General features: G+C 38.2%; 1 protein-coding gene across 15 annotated transcripts in view; it reads right to left on the reverse strand.

Moving 5' to 3' along the window:
- The window catches only part of iqsec1b (IQ motif and Sec7 domain ArfGEF 1b), a 258,865-nt gene that overhangs the window by 13,568 nt on the left and 221,964 nt on the right, over positions 1-23,333 (reverse strand). For 11 of the 15 annotated variants that reach the window (XM_079844835.1, XM_079844824.1, XM_079844836.1 and 8 more), the window contains 4 exons: positions 7,267-7,540; positions 5,191-6,452; positions 1,714-1,875; positions 385-507 (listed from right to left, as the gene is read on the reverse strand). In XM_079844835.1, the coding sequence (XP_079700961.1) occupies positions 385-507; positions 1,714-1,875; positions 5,191-6,452; positions 7,267-7,540 (1,821 nt within the window). Of the gene's footprint in view, positions 1-384; positions 508-1,713; positions 1,876-5,190; positions 6,453-7,266; positions 7,541-13,659; positions 13,905-22,175; positions 22,475-23,333 lie in introns of those variants that run through there. The other 4 variants (XM_079844837.1, XM_079844829.1, XM_079844832.1 and 1 more) reach the window with 4 other exon arrangements.

Raw genomic sequence — 23,333 nt, forward strand, 5'->3', positions numbered from 1 at the left:
CTTGATTTTATACATCTGTGGCCATGGAAGTGATTGGAACACCCGAATTCAATGATTCGGAGGGGTGTCCCAATACTTTGGCAATAGAGTGTACTGTATATTCCAAATCTTCTGAAGCAATATTGTAGTTTTGTAGAGGAGCAGACCTCCATTCTATCTCTTTGGGATTCATTACAAAATTTAAATTTGGTTATGAATCCTTGGATCTTTTTAATAGATCATTTGAGCCAGACAGTTCGGAAAAAATTCTGAATTAGTCATTCACAAATCAGAGGCATCAAATTATACCATTTTGGAATGACATGATAGTGTTTTTTATTTTCGGGTGAACTATCCCTGACATTGTTTGTAACACATTAAAGAATTAACTGAATTGTCTTTCACCTGAAGGCTTCAATGAGTCGCTCCACTTTCTGTGCCTCTCCCTGCACCCGTATATGCGCCTGGAATTTTCTCAAGGCTTCATCCAGCTCCATTCCAGAGAAATCCATTTCATCTACCACACAGCTGGAAAAAAGATAATGAACAGAGTAGTCAAAGGACTGCCGCATTTTTTCCTGCACAGTAGTATATCTGTGATGGTGTATTTAATAATGGTTAAAAAATTACTTTTATATTCCATGCATTTCATTACGGCACACAGAGATATTTTAACCTGAGAGAGGTCACTGCTTTTACTTAAGAAAAAGTAATATTTAGTCTTTCAGATAAAAGCAAGTTCTATCATTCTCTAAATTACAATCATAGGGCATACAAAGCAATCTGAGGGACGTTTTGCTCCAGGGATACTCAGAGTGCATGTGATCTGACATGTCAAGATTTACTGATTTCAAGGAAGTGTCTTTAAAATAAAGTGCTATCAGACGGAGCTGAACACAGACTGCATGGCTTTATCTGTCCCCATTATCTTGACAGCTACTTTCAGACTGAAAAGGGAGGATGAGTTACCTTAAGAGTCAAAATGTCGGAAAAGTACTTCATGTACCCAGACACCTCAGTCAATACAGTATAAAGCAGAGTTAGAGTCCATATATCATCCCTCTCTCACATTTTAATCCCAATTGTTTATCATATGCTCACTAATTTCACAGGGTCACTAACAATTACAGCAAATGGTTGTGGTTACAATACAAACAAACCAAAGACAATAGAATGTGATGTTTTCCACCTTTGATCCTAAATGCACTCATTTTAAAAAGAGGACACTAAATGGTTGTGGGTACAATGCAATTGTAAAGAACCAGTTTCTGAGACAATGGACTATGATGTTTTCTACCTTTGATCCTCAAAGCCACTATAGCTTGGAAGGCTTGGACATGGTGGTCAGTTTGTCTCAGGAGGGAACACAAATTCATACAGGCTCCAGTGATATTGGCTTTAACTAGTTAACTCTTCTGTGGCGAGGATAGTCAAAAGCAAAATTACAAAAGGAGCATCCTAAAATGAAAGATTATCGTGATGGAGAATTCTTTGTGTTTTCAATTTTGTTAAAATATTAAGGTAAAATATGGTTGACTTGGCACACGGAATAATAAATTGAACAGATTAAAAAAAATAATAATAATGTGCAGAGACAAAATGTGCTATGCACGTGGAAATGACTGCATATTTATTTGAAATAACTTGGCTTTGTAGTTTATCTCACTTTGGATAATTGTTTTTTAATACAGGTACAATCTACCAAATTAACCCAGTTAAATGTGCTGAACATACTCAAGAACATCTCTGTTGAACTGTTTCTGCCTGTTACCCAGGAACTCGCCAATCATTTGTCGACTCAGCCCTTTTCTCTGTAACAGGAAATGGGCAACTCCCACAGGTGTGTCTGGGACAAATCCTCGCTCAATCAGGTATTGGGTGCCCTTTTCAGGTTTCCTAGAGACAATAAAAGAAGATCAAGAGTTTGAACAGTGCATTTAGTAGTTCCAAAGTGTGACTAGGCAGCTCTCAGATCATGTATGTTCTTGTGACTGAACCGTTACCACACAAGATTAAAAGGAACATAATGGCCCAGTGCAAAGACAGGCAAATCCACAATCACCTAAGATTAGAGGCCCCTTTAAACAAAGCTTTAAATTAACACACACACACACACAGGCTCATAAACATGTACGGTCCCAGCAGTTTCAAGCATGCCCCTTAATCCATTCCATAAAATATGATTGCAAAATAAAAGATCAAACATTATCAGTAAACTATTGTAAGAAGCTTAAAAAAAGAATGAAACTTATTTGTTTTAAGTACACAGAGTTAGATGGTAAACAGTGGTTATGAGGGCAGTGTGCCCGACTAAAATAATAGTGCTCTCATCACGGTTCTAATTGCTTGATCGCTAATCAAATTTAGAGCGCTGAGTGGCAATCAAACAGACAGCACCGCATGCATGCACACAGACACGCACTGAATAAATAAATGAGACAAAATTATAATGAATGTCTGGAAAAGGAAAACACAAGACTATTATGCATTGTGTGCTTGGTTTAGATGATAATTAAAAAAAAAAAAAACATTAGCTCCCGGCATTGCTCGCGCACTAAGATCTTTCACAGCTATTAACACAGCTCCGATTGCTGCTAATGAAAATCATTACTCAATACAACCGAAACATGACACTCCAAACCAGTGTATGTAAGCGGCGTGGGAATGAGGAGAATCATTTTAGCATGGAGTGAGGTGCATTCCGGTTGCTCTAACAGTACAACATAGCGCTAGCAATGCAAGGTCATAGGTGTGATCACTTGGATGTAAGTTGTTTTGGATAAAGACATCTGTCAAATGCATAATTGTAATGTTTAAGGTTTACAAAACATGTAAAGTATAATAGAATTGCATGTCAGCAACAATTCACATAATGTAATATGCTAACAAACTATTAGCTGTGTCAGAATACAAGAAACATACATTTGTGAAATATTATAATAAAGAAGCAAAGGTGAAGGTGAGTGTGGGCATGCATTAAAATATGATAGTACAATCAAATGTTGGGTAATGCGTCATCATCGCTTAAAGAGAGGGTAGGCATTTTTTTTTTATAATGGCTGAAACTCTTCACATCCAGATAGCAATCAATAATACAAGTGGTCTAAATATTAAATATATTGTACTTATATATTCTGTGGAAGTCACAGGAACAAAAAATGATTGTCCAATCAGTCCGCCCAATCATTGTATTCAATGTCATACCTGCCTGTCAAATTGAATTACCATACCTCTGCGCACACTGCTTGCGCAGACATCACACGTCACCAGCGTGTGATGTCTTGCTATGCAGACTTGTAGACAGACAGTCCACAGAGTGCCACAAACAAACAGTAGCCACCTTTTACAGTTCCTCCTGAACCAAAATAATGAGCTTATGCTGCATTCAGGCCATGTCATCTAGCTTGCTATTGCTAGCCTCTCCGAAATTGCCCACCCTACCTTTAAATGTGAAGTGTATTCAAAATGTCATTACACTAAAGTATCGCTCTTATAATCTATCTGTATGGAAATGAGTTAAGATGTCATCACAATGCAGGTGAAATGCAGTAAGCTCAATAGGAATTCACACAAGTGTGAGGTAAAAAGTTCCTGACATGGATTTCACATTGGATTCAAGTCTGTTGAACTTTTAACACACATTCACAAATTCTCTAATATGAAGCTTCTTGGTTAGGAAGTGATCCTGCTAGTATGTTCATGCTGTTTCTCTACACTACACTCTAAAAAAAAAAAAAGGTTCTATATGGCACCAAAAATGGTTCTTCGTCGTAATCATAGTAGAACCACTTTTGGTGCTATATAGCAGGGGTTTTCAAACTGAATGGGGTCCTCCAGAAGATTATAAGGTGTCCCCAGAAAATTTCAGAAAATAAAAAGACAAAAGCAAAAATGGATAAAGTCTACCGAATATTCTAACGGTTTTATTTCTAAATGTTTCTCCCCTTTCTTGCCGTATACATTCCAGAATTGTATATGAAGTTATACAATATCCACACCTAATTACTTCTTGTGGCCTGCGTATTCACGAGTACAAATAGCGATGCAGATTAAGACTAGGCGATTTCCTAGGCAGATATTGACTTGGGACTATATTATGGGGAAGCACAGGCGAAGCACTGCTACTTGGGCGCAGAGATATCACGCAACACATGAAATCAAAGTTTGGGGATTTCATGTGTTGCGTGATATCTCTGCGCCCAAGTAGTAGTGCTAATATAGTCCCAAGTCAATATCTGCCTAGGAAATCGCCTAGTCTTAATCTGCATCGCTTTTTGTACTCGTTGTGAATACGCAGGCCACAAGAAGTAATTAGGTGTTTTTTTGTTTTTTTTTTGGATCACTTTTACTCGGGACATGCTAGCTGGCAACATAGGATTCCATTCATTATGCTAAGCTAAGCTAGCGCCGACCCTGTCAAACTAAAACAATGCATGCATTTGTCTCGCAATGCATGCGAGACAAAAATGCATTTGCCCACATATCTAAATGTAGGAAAGAAGTTGAATAAGCCCTATTTCTAAAAACGGTGGAGTGTTCCTTTAATTGAAAATATTATTTTTCGGGTTTATACATCCAACATTAATAGCCAATTTAAGTTGGGAAACAATATGTTATAATGTCACACTTACTATTTATCTAACAGTTTAACCGTTTTTTTCGTAAATAAAAATAGATGGATTTTAGGAAGGGGGTCCCTCATAAAGGTTAATCATATTTGGGGGTCCTTGGCATCATAAAGTTTGAAAACCCCTGCTATATAGCACCATATCTTAACATGTTCTGTATATGGTAGCGGTGCTATATAGCACCTTAGTTAGCGGTGCTATATAGCACCTTAGTCAAAGAACCTCTGAAGAACCACTGAAGAACCACTTAAGCACCAACATTTGTGCTATATAGCACTTAAAAAGGTTCCCCTATGATTACGAGCCAAGAACCATTTTTGGTGCCATACAGAACCTTTTTTTTTTGTATGTATTGATAATGGACAATGGACCTACTTTGTCTATGAAATATAGCCAAAGTTTTGTTAATGTGACTGTGTCTTTACAGTAACTGAGTGCAAAGTTAGCTTGAAGCAAGAAATGGAAAATCCAAAGTGGATTTGGATGTTTTGTGCAGGGAGGGGAAACTGTTGTCTTTCCACTCCACTCACATACTCTTTTCCCAACTAGATTTCTACAACGCATGCATTCATACTTCACCTACTTGTTGAAAAGATTCAGGCCGATGCGATAGTGCCTCTTGCGGATGATATCATTGCTGAACGCTGGTGAGTCCCAACTGTTCCGTGTCTCCTTATGATACGTCTGCTTGCTAAGAGTCTGCTCTCGAAGACTATCCCTGGACGAGGACTCCGAACTGCAGTTGATGGTATCATTGGAATTGGAAGTGCTGTTGATGCTGTCGTTGTCACCGTCAGAGAAGTCGGACTCAGATTTGCTCTGCCGGTTGGCGGTGCCGTTGATTGCCAGGTGGCTTTCCAGCTGCCGCGGCCGATGTCGAGGAGCGTCGTCATCTCTCGCCGGCCCCCGTGGTGGTAGTGCGTGAGAGGGGATGTGTTTTGGGCTGCCCTGCTGGCTGGCGATGCCCCGATCGTAAGCGTTCTGTCTTTTGAGTGAGCTTCGGTCAGAGCGGTCACTCAGCTCAACTGAGCTATCGCTGGGAGGTTCGATAGTGAGCAGGGGAAGGTGGTCTATTCTCAATCTCTGCTCTTGACACTCCAGAGACGGGGTGCTGCGGCAGCTAGTATCCGTGTCGCCCTTTTCATCTTTATGAGCTAGAGACCAGTAGTCCTGTGAGGAGTTCAAAGAACGTAGGCGAAGATCTGACTCTGTGCTAGAAGGTCTTTCAACTGATTGTGATAAAGGAAGAGGAGGTGAGAGCTCTTCCTCATCTATATAAAGTGTCACATCACTGTAGGATGCTGTCATTTCATCTCGCTTACGGTGGTCACTGCTGTGGGAAGGCTTTACCTTGTAGGCAACCTCTTGATCTATGTCTGGATGACCTCTGGTTGACTCTGGCTGTCCCTCATCTCCATGTAGGCTGCGACAGTTTAGAGCATCATCTATCGACTCTGCCAATGACTTCACTTGTCGAGAGAAAACGTCCTCCAACTCTGTAATGGCATCGGTGAAATCGCTCTGGACTGCAGGAGACTTCATGTTGGCGGGGACCATTTCTCCACGCTCCGATTGCACCAAGGCTCCTAGTTTAGAACCATCGTCAGTAAGAGACACCTGCTTCCCCTCAAAATAGGAACTATGGACTTTTTCAGGTCCTTCAAACGAAAACTGCATTCTCATATTGGATAAAACTATGCGTCTGGACATGCGGTTCTCCGACATAGAACTCCTGAGGCGCTCAAAGTTCTTATTCATCTGATATTGGCGGAAGGCAGTCTGGATCGTGCGTGCAGCATGTCGGGTTATAAAACGCCCTCCATACTTGCGCTCCAGCATCTCCACCTGTGGAAACACACAAAAGATTATGCACCACTTTTAGTGGTAGTAGCAATCCCACATGTGCAAATGCCCCTCCTTCTTTAGTCTTACAGAATTTTGTTGTTGATGGGACTTAAATAGCATTTTGTCCTCACTCCCATGACATAATATGCCTCAAGCCAAAAATGGTAAGCCACATAAATAAAAAAGACAAATAAAAGCCACACATGGTACTCACTAATAAAGCTTGGGTATTTTGCCAGGTAGGATGGATAAAATTCACCATTTCATCCCTTATAAAGGCATTGAGGACTGAAGAACGCCTTTAGCACGGTACCTAAGCAATCAGTTGTAACCTATTTCCATGCTAAAGCCAGCCCAAGACCTTTTTAGCCTGAAGAATGGGCAGAACTAATCACATTTCTCAGCTCTGTGGGACCTCACACAGAGACGGTGGGCAGCACGCCTCTGGATAGTACCACTCTGAATACGAATCACTCTCCCAGCATGCACTGAGTTATGATTCTCATCTCCCAAATCCAAAAAGGCTCTCATTGATCTCATATCAGCCTTTGGGTGTATTAAATTACTTCATATGAAAGACAAGCAGTCACCACAAGCATCTTCCAGGAATTAATGTTCCCAACTACAATAAAGTAGATTTATTTACACAGTCCTTTGAGGGGAAGTACATCAAGTATAAGATGAAGCCACAGAACCTCAATCACACTCCCTCTGCACCAAAAAGGCTCATCGCAATATGAATACAAACAGTTGGTGGAGGATTTATGGTTTCTTGGTAGCCTTCCAGTTAAAGATCCCGAAGAATGAACTCTACCTGTTTGTCTTGGAGGTCGGTGGAGAGCTCATAGCTCTCAGACAGTGATCGGGAGCGTTTGATGGCCTCCTCCTCTGCCTGCTTGCGTAGGATCGACTGGGAATGCTGGAGTTTGGGTCGCCGCGGGCGCTGCCGTACCTCGTGAGCGTACAGTGGTGGGCCGTCGAAGTGCTCGCCACTGATGATGGCACTGCGGCTCACCGGCCCTCGTAAGTAACCTCCACTGTTCTCTAGAGAGGGGCCCGCCTCACCGCCCGGAGCCTCACCTTCCACACTGTACAGGGAAAAAGAAAGAAATCATAAGCTTAGAACAGACAAAAAAAGAGCATATAAGTTCACATTGTCAAATGAATGAGGCATACCACCAGGGATTGGGATTTTGATTCAATTCTCATTATGATTCAATGAGTCAGTTGTTCGAGAATCAGACTGCACTTTACTAATTTACTAAAAATTTATTCAAAAACGATTCAGAGTCATTTGTTGGTGAATTGTAATGTTCTGCTGCATGAAATAGAAAGATGTTTCTTGTCATTATTCACGGTACATGGTCTGTTATGGCATAACATTCAATACAGCCTGCAAATTCAGACTCATAACTATGAAGAAATATGAAGATTCAGACCAAATTCTACAGGTCAGCACTAGCCGCTCTATACAGTACATACAACACACGCTTTTCCAGACACAAATCAAAGTTCATTGTAAATCACATTATCCACTCCCACAAGCATACACGTGAGGCTACGTGAGGAACTTTATAACTAGTGTGGAGGTATAAAAGCAAACGACTATGTTTATAGCAACGCACTGTAGTATGATGCATCTCTGTCAAGATAAGAGCAACAAATACAAACACTTCCTGCTGAATCTCAGGAAACAGTCTTCCTTAAGTACTTTGGCGTAATCTGTGAGTTCAAGCAATTCTAAAATACCGCCTCTATAGCATGTGTTTAGGCACCTAAATTCCTCTAGTACTGCATACTAAGATAAAACATTCTCGCAGTCTAGTGTCAGCTGTCACATACATCATGCTTACACACCAAACGACACACTCCGGGCCATAGCACAGAGAATCAACAGCATAACTCCTACCTGTCAAAACCTTAGCAGAGGTATACCTGCTGAGGCAAATGAATTTTGATGCTCAAGGCGATGAGTAAAAAGAGAACTGTGACACATTCGTAAACGGACAACAATCACACACTTCAACCACGTCACCTCTAATGTGATTGCTTGGCAAGGTCAAAGTATAATAACGAGGGTTATTTGATTACAATGCACTATCAGTTACACCAGTGAAAGAGAGATGACAGATATAGGTTACTGAAAACAGTTATATGGGAATGCACAATATATTGATAGATATCAGCTATATAGATATCAGATCTCTATCAATATATTGTGCATATATGTAACTATTTTTTATTTTTAAATCAATATCTTAATATGTAATATTTTTCAAAGTATTTTTCATACTGAATATTACAATTTGTAATGCTTTACTTATTTTTTTAAACAAAATAGTACAGATTTATAATATCAGCCATAATATGGCAATAATTATCAGCTTGTCAGTATCTGCCAGAATTTTAATCGCTGCATGTTTAGATAGAATTGTATTTTTAATAGAAATATCCTTCTTAGCCTCATTCACTTTGAGATACAGATCACAAAGCTAAATTTGAATTCTTTCAGTACATGTTTGTTTTGTATGTTTAATGCTTCTCATCCACACACTCCTTGTACTTGCTTGCATCAGTAAAGTGCCAGCAGATTAACTTTCTAAATAAAGCGCTCTTCTTTTAATTAAATGAATTAGTGTGCAGTAGAGCACTCAGTATTACAGAGATGAACACTGACAGTCAGATTGATTGAATTTGTTAATCTTGTATAGGGGCAAGCAACCGAGGATATATTGAAGTCGGAGCATTTGTCACTGTTTGCAGGCTTTTCCAATCTTGGATAAGACAATACGAAAGCTTGGTGTAGTTTGACTTGAACATGTAATATCCTCAGGGCCAAGCTCTATTGAGCCGATGAGACCCCTCATACAACCCCTGGAGCTAGTGTTGTGATCGTCAAATGACATACAGAGGATATGCCCGAGAGATGTCAGGTCAAAGATATAGACTGTTCTCACACCTTTTGACACGTCTGTATTCACCTGTTGCTTCCCTAAAAATTGGTCTGAACTACAGATTCAAAGGGGAGGTCGCCAAAAAAACCCAGACATAAACATGTTTCCTCAGAGTCACAGGTCACGGCTGTAGTATCGATTACTGTGCATAGGGACAACAAGACGACTAAGTAGTTGTCTCTTGTATACGCTCCATACGGCACAAAGCATGCCACAGTAATATATATTGGTTAACTGGTAATATATAATTGGTTTTAGATCCTTAACAGAAAATAATAAATATTAGGGGGGAAAAAGAAGTACAATTTCATTCAATATAAGATAATTTTTAGTGTTGTTATTGTTAATTAAAACAAAAAATATAAAAAATGGTTTCCGTTAACTGAAATAAGTGGAAGTAAAATAAAATATTAGAAAATTAGAAATGTTGCCTTGGCAACTAACTGTAATAAAATACTTCAGGTTGACACTAATATTTCCAAAACTAAAACTATTTAAAAACAAGAACAAAAACTAATAAAAATGACAAAAGCTAATAAAATCAAAATATAATAATAATAATAATAATAATATGTAAATAATACTAAAATAACATCATATATAAAAAAATATATATTTTCAATATGTAATGGCCTTTATGTTGTGGCATAAATACAATCAAATATTTGGCCTTACATCTACGTATATATTAAAAAACAACACTAAATAAAAAAAAATCCTAATGTGCATGACTACACATCAAATGAACAACAGTCAGTAACTGCACTTATTTAATCTCACAGTCAGTTTAAAGCCGTATGTGTTTGATTCACTAAAAAGAACTGACTCATTAGAGTCATTTGTTCATGAATTAGAACACATGTTTCTGATTGACTAAAAAGAACAACATCATAAGAGCGATTCACTTCAGGAATGAGACAACAGCGATAGCGTTGGCTTTTCCATGCTGTAAATTTAGTAGCACAAGGTTGTCAATTCCCAACTCTAGTACTGCCTGTATTATCATGCAGAGCACATTGAGGTGTCTCTGAGTGCCAGACATGACCCAGAGTCAGTGAACACACATAAAGCCCACCTGCCGCTCTGAAGGACACAGCTAATGAGGGGGTAAGATGGGTAAAGTCGGAGGTTATATATAGATATAAAGGTTAATACAATGGCCTTGTTTCATGTATTCCTACATGCACACATAAATACTACTGCCCTGCCCAGTGTTTGGTAATAAAGGAAGATGAACACATCTTGTTACATGTAATTGTACATTATATGAAAACACAGTGCAAGGTAATTCAGATGATGAATTTGGCAGCTAATTTCCCCACATCTCAGCACTGAGGCAACCCGGCTCGAATGACTTTCGGTGTCTGCCGCCTGATGTCTCCTGAAAGAGCTCTCAGCAGGTCCCTTGAAGGGTGGCAGCAAATACAATTTTCATTTTGTTTGGTTGTCTTCTCATCTCTCTGAGGAGAGTCAGGGCATTTTCAAAGTCCGACTCCCCCTAAACTGTGATAGATGATGGTGTCTGAAAAAGTCGCAATTATTGTGAACACAAGCGATATAAAATCCTTTGAGGATGCCAGGTGGCAGGTCTGTGAATAAATTCAATGAAAAACATCAGAAAATAAATACTTGGAAGCGTTCTGATATCATCACAGTGATGGCGTGGGGTAAAATGAACAACTTTCTGAAATGGAGGACGTCCATTCATCTCTACAATGAGCTAAATGTGGACAAGGCCGAGTCACTAAGTTTAAACACTGAAAGTAGGGATGAAGCTGAATGAGCAGCAATCCAGCTCTCATTTTAATTTTTTGCCTCATGTTATTTTAAAAGACAGTAAACGCAAAAAGCAAATTTTATTTAATGAGGAAAAATTTCCTGCTTTAATTGAGCCAAGGCCTGCACTCTCAAATCTATATGCTGGTGTTCAAAACACTAATTAGAAATTTTGTTGTTAAAACGAGCACAGATTAGCTTCTAAAGCCACTGTTTCCACCGCAGGAACTTTCCCCAGAAACTAGGGACTAGGTGGTACTCGTTGTGTTTTTGACCGCAGGGACAAGGGTAAAAATTTCCCCTTCAGAAAGTCCCTGCTAGTGAGGTACTTTTTCAAAGTTCAGGAACTTTCAGGAGTGGGACTTGGGTGCTGAACATGCTGACTGGTTGAGTTCACGCAGCATTTTATTTCAACTACCATTTTTAAAAGTCTGTTGCGCACAGTAAGAGTTGTTTGCTATTCAAATCAACAATGGAGTTACCGATGGACTGACGACGAGGTTTAGGCTTTATTAAGCTTATATGCGGATGACGAAATCCAGCGGGAATTGGAAAGTCACATGTAGTCCTACGCCACCGGACTAATTTGCCTAAACTTCACGGTACTTTAGACAGCAACAGGTCTGGGGGGAAAAAGTTCCTGGGACAAATTGTTCCGGGTAATTTCGGTGGAAACGTGGCTATAGTCTATGAAAATTGAACTTTCATTCTTGTAATGAAACAAACAGACCACAGACCTTTTGGCTAAACTATCCCTTTAACAAAATATCTGTATTTTACTACACTCAAATGTAGTTTACAGTATACAGATGGCAGATTTAAGCAAACCAAGCGAAGTGTGGAGACAACTGAAGCTCTGTTATACTCAAATCTATAACTCAAGACAGCTGGCGAAGTTCTATATTCTCCAGAGGGTCTCATTAGGCAGCAAGATGAGGCGCCGCTATAGGACTAGTTTGGGCTCCAGTCACGTCCAGCCCAGAGAGATGTGCGAGGTTCTGACAAGGGTAAGAGAACACAAGTGCTAACAAGATGGTGAGGTGTTAAGATCTGACAGAAGATGAATCGCACCGTCTCTTACTGTTCCCTTTGGAGTTCATCTAAATGTGACTCTCAAAAGAAGACCTCTATCTTATAGTGCAAAATGACTTGTTTGAAACTCAAAGCCAAGAAACTATTCACTTACAACAAAGAGGAACTAATCACTACTGATTTCAATAATCTACAATTAAAGTTCAAATGGTTGAACTTTATTTTATTAACACTTCATCTCTCCAACAATTGGAAGAGTGTGCAATTATGCCATTTTTTAGACGGCCATTTCTGCTGAGTTTATTTGAACCTCGTACTTCTAATTGACTGTGAAGCTGAGGTACAGATGCTGAGTCTAACAAGGTAAAATAACAAGCTCATTTACATTTCACTTACCTAAACCACATTTCATTTGAACTCTTGGGTACTGCTTTTGGAGTCTTTTTCATGTTCTGACTCTTCAAGCTTTTGAAGGTTTTTATTGCCACTCTTACACCTTACTTTAATTTTTTCTCTATGCTGTATGTTGAAGACTAGACGGTTAAAGACAATACATGCTTCTTTAAACTAAACTCTTTTTCCAGGCCTGCAAAAAACATGAAGTTGTGCTTTTAACACAGGTTACACTTACACTAAATCCAAGTTTGAGGGCATTAGAGGACCAGTCATTCACAAGCGTGGCACGTTCAATGAATGCAGCCCTGTTGATGACTGGGAAATGCTCCGGCATCATGCATAAAGCACTTATTGTTCAAATAAAGCTTGCTTTACTAATAATCACTGAGCTTATTCTGGTATTACATGAATTTCAATGGGGCTGATCTACTAATATAAATACACAATCTATTTGTTATTTTAAATGGCTAAGGCCACCTTTCCATGGCCGAGCTAAGAAAATATAAAGACAAAAACTCACACTCACAGAAATCCTTCATTCATAACAAAAAAAAAGCATTCTGTATGTTTTTTTGTTGTTGTAATGAATACATTGTAGATAACTCACTGAAAATATCAATTCTTGTTGTAACTTTTTGACTAACACAATCAGCATTTACAATCAGTGATGGATAGAGGTCACCATGAAAAGGAAAAATCTACAATGACATTTCCAATTTCGGGCAAGAAATGACGTGTCTACCCGGTGGAAGATCAACTGAAACATCACTCAACCGCCCCAACTAGAAGCAGAAGTGCACTGAGAGCAACAATGGAGAGGTTTGCGCAATAGAGGAAGATCCCCCATAATTCAAAGCAGGTAAAAGAAACAAAGACCCACAGAGCTGAATGTCACATAAAACATCTGTGATCTACATAAAAACACACCCTGATACAATGATACACCCGTCCCAATAAATACCAACACAGTAAAGACACAATTGAAACACATTTCTCATATGTACTTCTATGCGTGTTCTTATACACACTCACACACACTGAAATCTTACCAGCTCCCCAGTTCCAGCAGAGACTGGCTTCTGTCTGAAGCGCAGTGCAAACACCACATGTCGATCTCTGATCCCAACAAACATCAACATCCCTTTGGCCTGTGGCTGCCCATCTCCTCGCCAGGCAAAGCCGTCTCATAGGAAAAAGAGGCACGCTCTCAGTCCGACTAAAGACCACTAAATCCTCACCCTCTCTGTTGCGCGCGCTCTTTCCTTCTCTCCTTTTTTCCTCTGACTTTGTGGAAGGGGTGCTCTGAGGGGTGTGCAGGGAAGGGGAGGGAATTCCACAGTCCGGAAAACTAATTACGTGATGGCGGGAATATAAACGGCCAGCCCGACCCAAAGAGGAGGGAACGGGCCGGCCCACAGAGTCTGGAGATACAGAGCCAAAAGAGCACAGGCTGGAAAGCCATGAAGGGATTGGGAAGCCCCTTTGGAATGACAAAAGGATGTGAGTCTATAAATAGCGTGATCGCAGGATGGACTAAAACTAGATGGATTGGATGGAGGAAGTTCCGCTCGTTCTCAGGTTTCAACGGCTGCAGTAATATGAGCTCATAACGTGTTGCACACACGCTTCAGACTGGACTGGAGAAGTGTAGCCAAAAAGCTGCTCCATCAACGGCCATCAACTTCTGTGGAACACACAAGAACTGTTTTTGTCCATATAATGAAAGTCAATGGTGTCAAAAAGACAACAATGGACCCCATTGACTTCCACTGTTTGGATGAAAAAGCAAACAAACACTGAGACACACCGAAGAAAGTTCCACAGAAAAAGAGAGTTCATTTTTTGGGTGAACTCTCCTTTCAAATGAAAAAAGCCTCATTGAGGAACAAAAAAACAAAAAACGTTCTAAAGTACATAAAAATGTCAAAATGTTGGCCAGCTGACGCCTTATTCACAGACAAGGCTCTGTTGTCTAGTAAAAGAGGTCTAAAAACACACACACACACACAACCGTATTTATAGCTAACGGTTTGAAAAACATCTCTATAATCTTTTCCCTCTTTTGCCTCCTCCCGTCTACTTACATAAAGAGGGCGGCCTGGCTTACGCATTTCCTTTCTGACATCATTACCTAAACAATGGGCGTCGCTCAGGCAAAGCCCAGATGCTATCACCCGCCCGAGTGTGCAGCTTGGACTGTCCGTGGGGTCAGAGAAAATAACCTCTCAACGTGGACTTGCGTAGTTTTAGGACTCTCGTCAAAAATGGTAAAGAAAAAGCCAACGTGAATAGCTTCCAGGTGGTGACATCTTGGAGTTTGGTGTCTAACGGTTGAGAAGTGACGTTCTCTAATTAGAGTAAAAGCTCAAAGCTGTTCCCTAGCGAGAGCCCCTCTTATTTCCTGTTCCTTGCTCTCTTCCTGAAACAAGACTCCCTGAAGGAAGACTGAAACAGGTTGAAATTGGACCAAAGCGGTCCAGACAGCCGTATCAACATCTGTTCTTCAATGGTAGCCTCAAGATGTACATGTGCTCTTTGTCAAAGATCTTCAGCTCTGAAGTGCAAAGCAGCAATGAGGGAAAAATCACAGCAGGATGCTGAATGACTGATCTTGTATGTCCTTTCGGATCACACGGACCAGTTTGGTAATGTCTCGGCACACATGGAATAAATAAAAGCATCTGCGAGGACAGGACATCTAATGAGTCAGAGGAGTCATGCGTTCAACAGCTCATGACTCACTCCTAAAATGCAGTCACTAAATGAGATAGACACATGCAGAAATAACAAAACATCACTGAACTGATGAATTGCTACTTTGTATGTACAAATGAATGCAGTTGAAGTCAGTCAGGCAAAAGACAGATGCACCTTTCTGAAGCTTATTCGAAGCGGGAGGTCACTGTGACTTTTAGAGCCACCTGACAGAGTTCATTACTGAGGTCCTCAAATCTTTTAATGCTAAAAGGCTTGAGGAGCAATAAAATCTTTCCTGCTTGTCAGAATGAGGCTTCAAGGAAAACAGCGTGACAAATTTATTCATTTGGTTCTAGGTCTACTTATCCGTCACTCTATTAGCCGGAACTGCAGCTAAAACAATGACCAACAATGACCATGGAAAACATCCATTTCTACTATATATCTGAGGAATATTCAGCTATTTGCAGCTACATATGAAATAGCATTTGTGGTCTTGCTGAAGCAGGCAAGTTGCTGATGAAAATACAAACATTAGAACACATAATCTTTAAGCTAAAACAAGGCATTTGAACACGGTTTCCACAAATATATTAAGCAGCACAACTGTTTTGTTTACCCTTTATTTTAAGGTGTCATTGTTACAGTGTAATTATATATTTAAGTACTGAGTAATATTAATTAATAACATGTGCTTACTATATGGTTAGGGTAGAATTAGGGTTTGGTTGAGGGTTAGTTGCATGTAATTATGCATAATTTACTGTTATTACTATGGTAAGTACATGTAACATATGTAACAAGGACACTGTAAAATAAAGTGTTACCCTGTTTTCAACTTCAATAATACAAATAAAAGTTTCTTAAGCACAAAATAGCATATTAGAATGATTTCTGAAGGATCATGTGACACTGAAGACTGGAGTAATGGCTGCTGAAAATGCACAGTAGTATAGAAATAGATAAAAGTCATTTAAATTGTAATATTTCACAATATTACCAATTAATATACTGTATTTTTTATCAAATAAGTTTAATGCGTCCTCTTTCGAATATATTCAAAGACATTACAGACCCCAAACTTTTGGACGACAGTGTTTATACAGTATATGTAAACAAGATTATCCCTTTATGTATGGATCTACTTTCTCTCGCCAGAGATTCAGGATATGCCATTCAAACGTGTCAAAGCTGGTGTCAAATTCTTAGTTAGTAATTAAAAAATGCCTTCTTAGAACTAGTAACGTCAGGTTGGGATGTTTCATGAGAGGTTATTGGAGTAAGGAGGAGGCACAATTGTATGATATTGCTAATACAGTTCAAAATCAAGAAGTTAATACAAAGTAAATAACATTTTAGACAATACGGTCAGTGGTGTTGCTTGTTTTTGCTCCGCCAAGGAAAATAGTTCCAAACAAAGACATAGCAGAACCACTGCAAACTGCTCAACAGTAGTTAATGAATCATTGTTTTGAACGAATCAGTTGAATGAATAATTAAATGTCTCACTCATACGAACCGTATTGAAGGAATTGGTTTAATGGTAATGATTCAATTACTCACCTACTGGCGCTATGATGCAACATCGACCAATCAGATTTAAACTAATATGTATAAATAAACTTGTTATTATTATTTGTTTTATTTTATTATTTTATTCTATTCATTTCGAAGTCTCAATGCACCACTCGTTTTTTTTTTTCATGCCTCTTCTTTAGCAGCTGTCGTTTTTTCTTTCATTGCTATTTTCGGTCTGCAGTCTGGGCGGAGAGACAGCTGAGTTTCCTGTGAACTCAAAAGACAGAGGACAGAGCCAATGTGTCATTCCAGGTCTGACTTCATTCTCATCTTTAATCCATGGAGCGAATTCAGATGAACGTGGAAAAGAGCTGATTTTTCCTGTTAGCTCACCGCTGATTCCTAAGAAGCAAAACCTTGCGAATCTACAGTACAAGTGTGAATTAAATTACTGGCTGAGGTCACAGAATGGCTTAATCTATGATTTCAGTTGTGTCTGTCTGGAAAAACCTCATAGTTGAAATCTGTCTGCAGTGACACAAATCCCCAGTGTTATTCTGCAATGGATTTTGGTGTGAAATTACATGTTATCTACACTATGGATAATGAAATAATTTCTTTCCTTCTCAATAGTCACTTTGTGATCCTTTCTTAAAGGGATACAATATAATATAATGCATAATCTTTTACATATAATGAACATTAAAAAAAACAAAAAACATTAATAAAAGTGATCCATATGATCATTTATATGTCTTTTGAAGCCATATGACAGCTATATGGATTTTTTTTCAAATACTTTTATAGTACTTAGTATATATTTTTTTAGATCCACAGTAAACATATGGAATGACATGTGGGTAAATGATGAACAATCCCTTTAAACCCTGTTTTGATGTGAAATCAGAAATCTACAGACTAGTGTTTTCAGGTAACAACCACTCTGTAATCTATACAAGTACAAAACAATAACAACAATTACCAAACAGTACGGAATGATTTCAATGACCATCCCAAGGCACTTAACATGGGTTTTGTAATACACCTCACCCTCATTTCAAGTACACATAATTATATGGCATTGGCCCTCCACCCGACAGCCGCCTCAGCACTGAGACGCAGACACACACATCATAGCAGCATGTTTGCCTTTAGGTCCAGCTGTAATTTAGAGAACATTAAGCCTCTTTGAGTTAAGTGCTCCTTGCACCCTTCTTAAACCTGATCAAACAGAAAAACAAGTGACCTTCCTGTTTGAGTGGCAGCGGTGGACTAGTAAAACTCAAGTTAATTGGTAAAGCTAGCTGTTTATCAGCAAATACTGCTCGTTTTCCCACATCTAATGTCTGTAAACAGCATCTAAACTGACCCAATATTAATCTACAACTTAAATGGAGCAAGTTTCGAGTCCGTCCTGATTGACAGATAACCGTTTCCTGTTTAGTTTATAAAGTTTACAGACAAATTTGAATAACACTATCCATATAAGGACATAAATGTGTGTGTTTGGTTGGGGGATGTTGAACTATACTTGCCGTCCCCTCCCCCCTATACGCCGCAGTGGAGCTTAAACATGTTTTTGGCTTCTCTCACAGGCCTAATCTCTAATCTGAGGGATCCTGTCCACGTGTGGTCCTCCATCATGGTTCCCTTTGAGATGGATTAAGTGTTGCACAGTTGCATTCCCTCCATCCAATGCAAAACAACCACTCCTGCTTCCTGCATCCTGACTAAAAGAGCAAATAGCTTCCCTACAGTTCGTTTTTGCAGGGCCAGTTGTTGCCAGGTGCTTTTTATACAGGCTTTGCTTTTCCACTTCATCACCACGCTTGAGAGCTGCTTCATGGGACGAAATTGCTTTCCCATTTACTTCTCTGTGCCATCCAGTAGGGATAATACAACAAACGTGGCATGTGATGATGTTAGGCCTGTAACACCAAACAGACTCTATTTTGTGTCTTCCTTTTGTGTCTTTAAGCTCTTTCCGATTCAGCACAGCTACACAGATGTTAGCCAACTGACTACTGACAAAAACGACAAAGGTAAAAAGACAAAGGAAAGACAGCTTTAACAAGGGAAAGAACTGTATAAATTCCATGAAGCATTGTGAATGACATAATGTATTTAACCCTCATCTTTCCCTCGGGTCATTTTGGCCCGAAACTTAAATAAAAAAAATGGAGTGTTCATTGGAGTAGTCCAAGACCCTAGGACTTTTGTCACACTTGAACCATGAATATATACACACACACACACACACACACACACACACGCACGCACGCACGCTACATGTATATCTGAAAGCATACTGAAGAGAAACTGACTTTAGGACCCAGTGGAACCGCTCATTTGCTCCATATAGAGCTATAAGGCCATCTAATGGCAAGAGTAATGAAATATCAGGTTATATATATATTTTTTTCCCACAAGGTTGGCAAAGACACCCAATGTAAGAAATGTTTTGCTATTTTTGTTGAAAGAATGGCATTAAATTATTATTTATTTATTGTTTGTTGATAAAATCTAGTAATTTAAAGGTAAATACAATGATTTAAAATGAAATTAAAAATAGAAAAAAATATTATAAAAAAAAATTAAGTATCATTTTAGAGCTTCGGGTCATTTTGACCCGCGAGGGATGGATTTGTTACAAAGTGCGAGGGAAGGATGACTATAAGAAATATAAAACTATTGATTTAAAGATGATGAATATATATATATATATATATATATATATATATATATATATATATATATATATATATATATATATATATATATATATATATATATATATATATATATATATAGGCCTATATATATATATATTTTTTTTTTTTATGTTCATTGCAAAAAAGGCATGGATCTACAAATTTGTAAGTAGATGCTAAAGAGTGTGATTTGCTTGTCACAATTCTCTGAATGGCTGATATTTCTCTACAGAATCATGGGTAATGTAGTTTTTCACCTTTTAAACATGATTATTTAAAATTAAGTTAATACCACTGATTATCAACCTCGCAGCTCACAGTAGGTCTGTTTTTAATTATTTATAAGTTAACAACCAATTCCCCTGGAACAGGATTTTTACCCTTGGAAACCAAACTGGTGCACTATAATAATAATAAAAAAAAACATCTTAAAACTGTCAGCCACTGAAAATCAAGCATTCAACAGCGCTGTGTTTCCTGCACCCAAGCTTTTGAAATAATATAATAAATAGACAACACATCTTTCTATTGCAGTTTCTTCACTGCCTGTATATGTTAAAACCTACATTTCAACAGTGTAGTAGTTTGACTGATGATTCTTCTAATAAATCAAACAAAACGACTCACAATTGCAGGTTTAAATCTGATACTAATTAAAATCTCACTTACAAATTAAACAACAACAAATGTTTAGCCTCATACAAATACAGCTTTGTTTAATATGTCGTTTGGGCCTATTATAAGAGGTTTGAAGACATTGAATTTAGCTTGTTTAGGAAGTGGTATCTTTGCGACGTGTCTTGAGGCACGTGTGAATAACAACACAAAGCCTTTCTGTTGCTCAAGCACAAATAGACAAACAAACAGGCCAGGCAGTTTCGACATTAGAAGGGCCCAGACGTTTCCTCTCGTCCAAAATGACCGCTGAGGTTGAGTCTAAATAAACAGAGTTTTGAAGGACGTGCCTTGTTATCCTCCCTGTCTGCTCTCTCCTGTGCAGCAGGGACAGAGTAGCGCCATCTAGAGCTGGAGATCTGCCGAGCAGCTGTCAAAGTCTCAAGAACGGCTCTCCAGATTGCCCTAAGGCTGACAGGCATCTTACAGTGGGCGGTCTGCGGCAGGCTGAGACTTCATTCAGCTGTCTGATACATGACCCTCACACGGCCATCGTTTGAGTCGATAAAGGAAGTAGACAGTGAAAACTGAGGAACAGACACAGCCAGGCTGAAGTTCTAAAGAAAGATCAAATCATCAGAGATCAAATATCGGTATTGATGTTGAATCAAAAGGGGTGTTTTTCTAAGTACTTATAATTTGACTATTTATTTAGCATGATAATTATATGCTTTAAAAAAAAAAAATCTTTTGAAAGAAAAAAATGTCATTAGCTCAATCATGGCACATACAGTATTCAAATGGAGAACGCAGTGTAGTATCGAAGTATTTTATTAAATAACTAAGCTAAGTGTGACATTTCTTTTTGGCTAATATAGTGTTTTTATGCAGTTTGATAAAATGATTGATTATGTTCTATAAATGTTGGTAATGAATGAAAAACAATGAATGAAAAGCACAAACAAAAGTTTGGCATCGGTACGATTTTTTAACGTTTTTTTAAATGTCTCTTATGCTCACTACATAGGCTACATTTATTTGATCAAAAATACAGTAAAACATAATATTATTACAATTTAAATAGCTGTTTTCTATTTTAATATAAAATGTAATTTATTTCTGTGATGTCAAAGCTGAATTTTTAGTCTTCTGTGTAACATGATCCGTCAGAAATCCTACTAATATACTTGGTGTTCAACATTTATTATTATTAATTTATCAATGTTAAAAAACTGCTGTGCTGTTTAATATTTAAGCCATAATACACAATTTACCTTTTTTTTGATCTATAAAATTCAAAAGAAAAGCTTTTATTTGAAATAGAAATATTTTGTAACAATTTAAAAGTCTTTACTGTTACATTCAAAATAATTATAATAATACTAATAAAAAAATCTTACTGACCCCAAACTTTTAAATGATAAATCTATATGATACATTATGTACATTATTTATAGTTTATACCTATATAATGGTAATAATGGCTAATGTTCAATGTCTGTAGTTACTCATTTTGCCCTCATGAAATTTAATCTAGGTATTGATACAGAAATCAGTAATATTAGCCTTGATAATACAGTACTTGGTATCAGATCAAAAATCAAATAATTGTCTCCCTCGTTCCTAAAGCAAGGACAGCGGAGGTTTATCCCTGTACAGTATGTTTGTCTCTTTAGGCACCTTGATTGATGGGTAGTGACCAGACGAGTCTCATCTCATCACAGTGAAAGACATGTTGGCGGTGAAAGAGGCAACTGACACATTCAGATCTCATCCGCTCTCTACTCAGAGTTCAAGGTCGTTTTATAAACTCATGGACTGCAAAATATCCCCCTTTCACACACTGTGAACTCTCTGTTCCACATCTTCTATAATTATGAAAAAAATGAGTGAGGGCTATTTACAGTTTGATAATCATGCGATATGTCATTGCTAAATACAGAATTAGCTGAAAAAACAACAGACACAAAACACACACTGCCATACACACTCAAATCTAACAACATTAACGGTGCTTAACCTACCCGTCCGAAGGTAAACACTTAAAATGATGGAGTAATGCCAGATGTCAAAACACAACACAAATCTCCTTCTCCCTCGCTTGTAGTTCCTTTACTGGAGTTCACCAAAAATGTTGGGACTGCTTCTCCTCCTTCAATATAAAATCCCTTTTCTGTGCCACGAGCTACACACACTCAAGGCATTAAGATGATCCAGCACCTCCCAATGCTGGCACCAGGTATGTCTCTGCGCCCGTCCTATCGTGTGTGTTCCAGCTCTGCTCAGGAGAGGCGTAGGCAGTGGTTATAGGGAAGTGGTGTGTGTGTGTGTGTGTGTGTGTGTGTGTGTGTGTGTTGAGGTTTAAAGGAAGGGAGTGGTCCCTGTGACAGAGGTTTGCTGTCTCTGAATTGTCAAAGTGAATGTGAAACCATGCTGGAGACCTATGACAAATAATCATATTTTCTCATCAGAATTGTTCCTGCCTTAAATGAATACATTATTAGCTAACTGTGTGATTTGTTTATGTACATTTCTGAAATGCATACTTAGATAACAGATCACTCTAAAGTGTAATATAGACGCATGCATTTTCTGTAAAGAAACAATATGTATTGTAAATAAATGCGAATTGAATAATGCAACTTATACAATTATTATCGTTAACTAAAACTAGAACCGTAAAAAAACTTTTTATTACTTTTCATCACTAAAACTAAAAAAATTTAAGTTAATACAATTCTATAGACATATTAAAAAAACTAATACAAGTTTAACTTAAAACTTGAAAAGAGAAAATATTAAAATAAAATTTAAAATATTAAAAAAACTATAATAGTATGATACTAAGTCTAGCTTTACTAAACACGATTACAAGGAATTATGAAAAATGAAAAAGGCTATTTTTTTTACGTGCAAAAAGAAAGAAATTCTGAAACAGACACTGGGTTATGAATAAATCTTATGCAGGTGGGTCATCTGAGCCTTTGTTAAATCCTCTGTGAATTTCTAATACAAAAAGAGATTAATCGTTTCCCTCACTCTGTGTTCATACAAAGGAGATGACACTGAATATTTCTCTACAATAATGTCCTGCGTCAAAGCGCGAGAAATTTATATGGTCATCCATTCTAGAACGATCCCAGGGCTCACAACGCGCAGCAGATCAAACGATTGATTTCACT

Source organism: Gobio gobio (assembly GCF_949357685.1).
Source record: "Gobio gobio genome assembly, chromosome: 19".
In the NCBI taxonomy this organism is placed as follows: Eukaryota; Metazoa; Chordata; class Actinopteri; order Cypriniformes; family Gobionidae; genus Gobio; species Gobio gobio.